At 45.3% G+C, this 7481-nt stretch overlaps 1 protein-coding gene across 2 annotated transcripts in view; it reads left to right on the forward strand.

Annotated features, from left to right (window-relative positions):
* The window catches only part of MNAT1 (MNAT1, CDK activating kinase assembly factor), a 152639-nt gene that overhangs the window by 55042 nt on the left and 90116 nt on the right, over window positions 1-7481 (forward strand). For both annotated transcript variants that reach the window (XR_003093931.1, XM_006023067.2), the window contains exon 5: window positions 2147-2287. Coding sequence is in view for 1 of the 2 variants with exons in the window: in XM_006023067.2 (XP_006023129.1) it covers window positions 2147-2287 (141 nt within the window). In the remaining variant the exon portion in view is untranslated. The remainder of the gene's footprint in view (window positions 1-2146; window positions 2288-7481) is intronic.

Below are 7481 nucleotides of genomic sequence, written 5' to 3' on the forward strand. Positions count from 1 at the left end.
TACTGTTCTATATTGTTTATGCCAAGGTTTTTAAAGAAAATATTGAGATCTGTGTCAAGGTCTGTACTTGGAGAATGGCTAGTTCTCCTTCCATCACAAGTGATGGTTGTTTTTGCTTTAGCTATCCTGTACCTATCGTACAAGTATTTTACCAATCCCCATTTTCTCCAGTTTTCCTACAAGGCACCAAATGCTTTTCTGAAGTCAGATAGGTATGGTCTGCTTATGCCATGTCTTAACAATTAGTTCTCATCCCACTGTTTACCTTTCCTAAACTTGTACCTCATTTTGTTTCATTTTCCACTTACTTTCACATCTTCTCTCCTTCAAACTCTGTTCTAAAGCAGGTTTATGCACATCTCTTCTCTTCACTTAGAGGGACTGTTTTTGCTATTCTCTAGCCATGTAGTGTCCCCTTTCTTCTACCCTGCACCTGATTTGAAAGATTCTTTGAACTAGATTTGTGATGTCTTGTGTCCAGGTCTTTCAGTATTCTGGCATGGAGACTACGCTCAGGTTGGGGAGAGTGTATATTAAGCTCTTTGGGTACGTTCAGATGAGTGCGCACGTGTGGTTTGCTGTGCCTCAAACCCCTTTGAGGCACCCCAAGCTGCATGGGCACATGTGCACCCGTTTGCCACTCTGCAGATTTGCAGTGTGGCACCAAAATTTGATACTTGGAGATCCTGGTGTCAAAAAAAAAAATGCCACAAAGTGGTATGGCACATGCGGCAGCAGCGTGGGCCACCAGAAGTGGAGATTGGCCAGCCAGAGCCAGGCTCTGGCTGCCAGCTGGGCTCTTGAGTGGCTGGATTGGCCCCATTGCTTCCCCAGGACCTCAGGTAAGGTCTCCCCTACCCCACCTGGGTCAATTTGCCATGCCCTGGAGTGCGCAGGTAGGCACATGCCCTGGTACAAAAAGGTGCCACAGGAAATGTGCCACAGGAAATTGTGCACCCCTGCACGTGTGCGCTTGTCTGGATGCACCTTTGAGTTTGTTTTTATGCCCAGTGTGCTATTTTTTCTTATTCTTTTACTTTTCTTCTACTTTTGGTCTTCTCTCCTGTTCAGCATCATTCTTTTCGAAAACTGAAGCTAGAATTTTTTTTTTGTGGCTATACCTATGAATCCTTAATCTTGAACACTGCCTCACTGAATAATACCACCCCCCACTTATACTTTTTCTTTTTTGCTTTCTGTAACTAAGGAACATTTACTCTTTTGTTTGATTTCCTTTTCCAGGTCCAACTCAGCTTGGTTGTTGCCACCTCTTTCTTCATTCCTCTACTTTCTGGCCTCTGAGATGTAGTATTTTGTGCTGCTCAATCACTTTATCCATTCCTTTCTGGCTCTCTTACTCCTAATATCCCTTTTGTCTGTCTCTTGCTTCCTTCTTTTTGGGCTCTGCTTTTTTTCAATAGGATTTTCCAATACAGTTGATTTATTAATCATTTACTATGAACTTCAGAAAGTGTCCTTAGAGGAAGTAACCCTGATAAGAAACCTAGTTTCTTCCGTCTGGTAACATTGTTTTCCCCAGAAGACTAGTTCAGATTATAGACTGAGTTTGCAATATTGAGGGTGCATAACTACTTCAATTGTTTTATAGTTTTCATTTTGAAATTGGCACCAATTCTTTACAGACTCCTCTATCAGCATTTGTTGGCCCTTAAAATTATTCCTTGCTCCTCAACTATTCATTGGGAATAGGAAGTGGTATACTGCACACACAGTGGGGTCCATTATTGACCGAGGGACCAGACGCAATGTTGCATTCTTTTTTAGGGCCAGTGTTCCCGTCTTGACTCCCTGAAATGTCAGATGCCATGCCATGAGGGGTGCCCTATTGTGTTCCTGAACCAGTAAAACAAGGCTTGTCACTGCTGGATTTTGAAGAACTGAGGGCCAAATGTATTTCCCAATGTCTGCAGAAAGTAACAGGGCAATTATCTTGTATTGGATGTTCCTAGCAGTCACGAGGTTGGGGGTCAGTCTCCCCACTTTCTGTAGCTTCAGGCTTGTTGCCCACCATTGGGTAGCAGATGGCTGCCCCCCACCCCCACGTATATGTAGGAAGGGAGCTGTGAAGGTGCTATCTACCTAATAAAGAGGGTCTCCATTAGCAAACTTAATGTTCTTATTTTAGACTCGGGAGCAAGAGGAGCTGGAGGAAGCATTAGAGGTTGAACGGCAAGAAAATGAACAGAGACGATTGCTCATACAGAAGGAAGAACAGATGCAGCAGATCATCAAGAGGAAGAACAAACAGGCACTTCTGGACGAACTGGTGGGTGACTCAATGAAACCAGAGGCTTTGTGCTTTCTGTAGCAAGTATGTGTAGATCTGGTTTCTTCAAGAGGTGGGCTGCTACTGCTCATGTACTTCTCCTTGCACACGCCAGCTTTATACGTGTCTCATTCTTCTCCTCTTGTTTCTCATTAGTGCAGTGATTTGTGAATAGGTTTAATTTGACACTATTAGGAATGATGCAGTGACTAATGGTATTAAATGCTGCAGAGAGGAGTGGATGTTGGGTTTTGGTTTTTACTGCTTCTGTCTATAATTCTTCCATTCACCCCCAACCCGACACCAAGTCTTTTTGTAGATTTTGTTTTCTGTTTAGATTTTGTTTTCTGCCGAACCTCTTCAGAATACTTTGACGTCATAGCATTTTTTTTTTAAACCCAGTGCAGTGATTAATTTAGCTCAGTGTTTCCCAAACTTTTGATATTTGGAGCACAATCGTTTTCTGGATTAAAATTAGCTGCACTAATGCACCCTTGCACCCAAAAAGTGGTGGGGGTGTATGTGTATGTGCACACATGTACATATTTTCCCATAAAATGCAAAGGCTGTTGCAAATAAAAATGCAAAAATAAAAGTCTTTTTGCCCAGCAGATCAGGTGAGCAGTGCAAGTTGGTCCCATGGGTTGGATCCAGCAGGTGGGCCTGATCTTGTGTGTGGTGCTGGCCCAGCTGGAGCCCAATCCTGCCATTCAAGGTCAGTGTGGCCAGGGCCCATTCCTGTTCATGGCACACTTCTGCCACCCTTGTGGCAGACTAGTTGTCACAACACATGCTTTGGGAATCACTATTTAGCTATCAGTAAGGGTTTCTGCTTGATGCACTGAACATCTGAAAGTCTTAGTGAGCAGTAGGTGGTGTATTGATTCTCATTAGGGGAAAAAGATTTTTCCTGGAATTTGCCATATTCTCTGTCTTCCCTTCACCCCCTCCCAAGTTTTCTTGGCATGTGCAGTTACTCCTCTTGAAGAGTAAATTGAGCCTTTTTTGGTTGATTTAGTTATAGTGTGTTCTTGGAAATGGTGTGGCAGTCTTTTTTTTTTATATGAACAATTGAAAAGTGACCTACTTTCTGGAATTGCCTCTGGAACTTCCCCTTAATCCATCACTGTGTGCAGTCAAAATTTCAGTGGTAATTTAGGGACGCAGGCAGCCCACACAGTTTATGCATGGTTTAGTTTCAGTTACAGATGAACATGTTGTTATTTATGCTCATACGCGGTCCTAGGAGGTTTAGGTGAGAGGGGTGTGTGTGTGTGTGTGTGTGTGTGTGTGTGTGTGTGTGTAAAAGTTAAGGCAGGAAGAATGCAGAAAAACCAGGAAGGTTGTATGCAAGTGATTCTTATGTTGCTGAAGTGGTATAAAGATGTGGTGCATGATTCATTCAGAATTTCTCTGCTGCTCCTGTTTACCTTAAACCAGGTCTCTTGCATTTTTACTTCCAGTTGCTTTAAAGATGTAACTTCCTCTGCAGGTTACCGGGAGCTCCTCTCTGACCCAGTGGGAGATGGGTGCCGTGGGATTTTGGAGAACGTTTCTGAGTTCAGGATGGTGCTGAAGGAATGTTTGCTTGGGGCCGGGGGTCATGGCAAGCTTTTGCTGGATCCTTTGAAAGGAGCGGGTGTTTCACTGTTCTTAGATATCAAAGTACATATGTAAAAAGCCTCATTTTTACTCCAATATGTACAAATCTTGACACAGTGGTGCCCAACCTTTTTAGACCACAGACCAGAAGTGACCACGGACTGGCAAACTGCGGACCAGCACACTGCGGACTGGAAGTGACTGGCATGCTGCGGACCAGCAGCCAACTCTTTTTTATACTGTGTCTGCAGTATGCCGATCACTTCTGGACTCCTGGTCCGGCAGCCAACTCACCGCGGCCCAGAATCGGGCCGCAGCCCGGGAGTTGGGAACCTCTGTCTGAGAGACTAACATTATCTTATAGCATCGTTATCTTAGCACTGCTAACGATCAACTTTGAACCATTCTTTTTATAGCGGGGCAGTTCATTCAAACTGAATTCTGTACTCAGTGTCATTATGTGCTGGATTTGAAAAAAAAGATTTTGAGCTAGTCGCTTCCTTAATAAATGCATTCAGTCGAGCTCTGAAATACATTTTTAATTTACTAGGGACTGACATTTGTTTTTTTACACAGCAGTTGGTTTTACTGGAAATAGAGTTCACCAGATGGCTTAAGAAAAAAGAGCAGTTATAAATAATCTTTATAACATGACCAAAATAGGTAATTTAACTATGATTACACTTGCATTGCTATTAAAACACATTGACAATTTTAAAAACAAGAGAAAGGTAATTTTAAATGCAGGGGAGGGAAGTTGGGAGACTAGATTGTATCTCTGGTGTATAAAGGGTCACTGTCAGCTTTAAATTTAGACCCAAACTTCGTTTTGTAAAATCAGACTTTTAGAAAAACAGTCGAAGTGTTTGTGCAGCGACTTCTCCAGTTCCTATGAAAACAATTGTTTTTAAACAAATAAACACCCCCGTGGTATCCGAAATGCAAACACGGCAAAGCAGCCGATCGAAAGTGAAGCTGCCTTCAACTGCAGTGAATCAAATGCTGTTTCTGTTGAGAGCTGCCAAAGAGAGAGCACCGGCAAAAGAGGTGAAATTAAAAGAGAGATTAAAAGCGAAGTTTAAAAACTGCATATTAGTGCTAGAAGTAGAGAGATGGCTGCTGGGGGCTCACCCCACAGGTTGCTGGTTTCGTGGAAGTTAGCGGTGGAAACTCCCGCTGACTCCAGGGAAGTCCTGCCGACTCCACCCGTGGAAGGTCTGATTTCATGTCTAGGCCGGAGGAAAGCTGATTCTCAGGGCGTTCTTGTAGTGGCTGCAGTACTGGTTCAGCACCCAGAAAAGCTTTCCTTCAGATGGATGCAGAGATCTCAACGCCAGGGTTCAACTCTGTTTTCATGGCCAGTTGCTGAGACTGCTCGGCACAGCGAAGAGAGCAGCATGTCAGACTAGGGAGCTCTCACGTACTTTCAAGAAGACCATTTTACCTTTTGTGTTGAAGCCTTCTTCAGTTTTTATTTGAATTGCCACAGGGACTAGAAGCAAAGGTGGGCTGGGGAGCAACGTCAGCGGGCACGTCTACACGAGACGTTTACTGTGGAGCAGACTAGTTAGCATTGTGTTAGGTACTGTACAAGCATCAGAGATCTCCTTCCTTGAGGAGGGATCAGGTAGACAAAAGGTGGGAGGGGGAAGAGAGGTGACACACGGCAGGGCAGTGGCCAGGCCAGTGAAAGAGCCCAAGTCTCCCGCCTCCCACTGCTCTAGCCACTTGGCCGAGCTGCCTCCCACGACAGAGTTAGGCTGATTTCATGTTGCAGCTGGTGTGTCTCCGAGGAAGATAGCTGCCACTTTTCCTAACCATACTGACATACTTGTGAATCTTTACCCTTGCCATGCTTCATTCACAGTTCATAGTGAGAAATACTTCTCCCAGGCCGGCTTTTCAGACTTCTGGGTAGAGCAAAAACATGCCCACCATATTAATGTGAATGCCACTTCGTGCTCATGGTTCAAGAGCTGCTTTTGTTTTTAGGAGAGGTTCCTGTGCTCTGGCCCGTTTATCTTGGAGATATCCAAGAAGTGAGCAGAACGAAATGGATGGGCAGAGTTGGCTGCAGCATCTTGTGGTGCAGAGATGTGGGGGAGCCCTGCTGTCCATAGGCAGGGGAGGGTAGAGGGCTGTGACTTGGCCCCTCAGGGCCTGCTTGGCCAGCAGATGCTCCTCTAAGTGCTAGAGTAACTCTGAGTGGGGCAGGTGCCAGACCTGCTTAAATCCACCTTTGCTTCCCTTTCCCTCCAGGCTGTGAGTTCTGGCTGCCTTGTTAAAGCCAATCCTTTAGGCACTCATGCACAGAAATAATGTCAATCATGTTGTTTTCAGCCTGCTTTCCTCATATGGCTCAGTATTCATTTGCACAAGTGATTACATGATTGCCCTTTGATATCCACCTCTTTGCAGCTCTGTGTTCATAGCGAATTACAACATGGCTTTTATTTGAATCTCCAAGTCCAGAGCTGTGGGTCTTGCTGAGATGATGCTGATTTGCCTCAATTGCTCATTTTCCTGTTAGCATCCCTATGCTGGTATAGAAGCAGCTGAGAAGTAGTTTTGTATAAGCTGTCAAGGGAGCAGTTTTTGTGTTCAGCAGCGGTAGGGTACTGCGGTTGGGCCGGATGCTCTCAGAAGTATATGGGGATTCTCACTACTGTTTGCTGCATCCCCCAACTGGAGCTACGGCCCCATTTGTGTAAGAGAACCTCTGCCGGTAAGTACTTGCAGTCTAATTCCAAAAAAGTTGTCAGTCTGGGTGTTGTGAGCTGTAGCAAAGGTGGGCTGGGGAAGGGGATGCCTCTAACATCAGTGGGCGCGTCTACACGAGACGTTTACTGTGAAGTAGACTAGCTCTGCAGTAAATGTTGTGCATGTATGTACACATGCGCCCCTATTAGGCTGGAGTAAACTAATTAACTCTGCAGCAGGATAGTATTTGTAAATTCAAGTACTATCCTGCTGTGGAGTTTACTCCTACTCCTAAGTTTACCCCGCAGCAGCGCATGTGCAGATGCTGCCCTGGCTGGCTGAGGCATGAGGGTGCTTCAATGCGGGGGGCTGCCTGTTGGCTAGCCCCGCACTGGAGCACCCTTGTGCCCCACCAGCCCTCTGCAGCACGCTGAGCCAGGGCAAGCAGCTGTGGGCTGGCAGGCTGACCCCCTGGGCTCCTTGCCAGCCGGGGCTGCTCTGACCCAGCTCAGCGGGTTGCAGTCCTAGGCATATGTTCAAGCGGTGCACCCAGGAGCAATGAACTCCAGAACCATAAGCTCTGGAGTTGATTGTTTCTTATTAATTGCATGTGTAGATGCATCCAGTATTATACAGCTTGATGATTTTTCAAAGGCACCCATGGTAGCCAGGTATCCATCGCCCACTGAAACTTACCCTTCTAGCTTAAGCTTTTAAAAATAAAATATACCCAGCCAGAGCCTGACCTCCAGGGTTCACTTGTTTTATAAATTTAGTAGCAAATTCAGATCCTAATGGAGTATTTGCTGGCCTCCTCCAAATAGAAGTGTCTTGAGCACTTTGAGGATAAAGTGCTGCAGCAAAGGACTCTGGGAGTAAGTGGCACCGATCT

This window comes from Alligator sinensis, unplaced genomic scaffold (assembly GCF_000455745.1).
Source record: "Alligator sinensis unplaced genomic scaffold, ASM45574v1 scaffold50_1, whole genome shotgun sequence".
Taxonomy (NCBI): domain Eukaryota; kingdom Metazoa; phylum Chordata; order Crocodylia; family Alligatoridae; genus Alligator; species Alligator sinensis.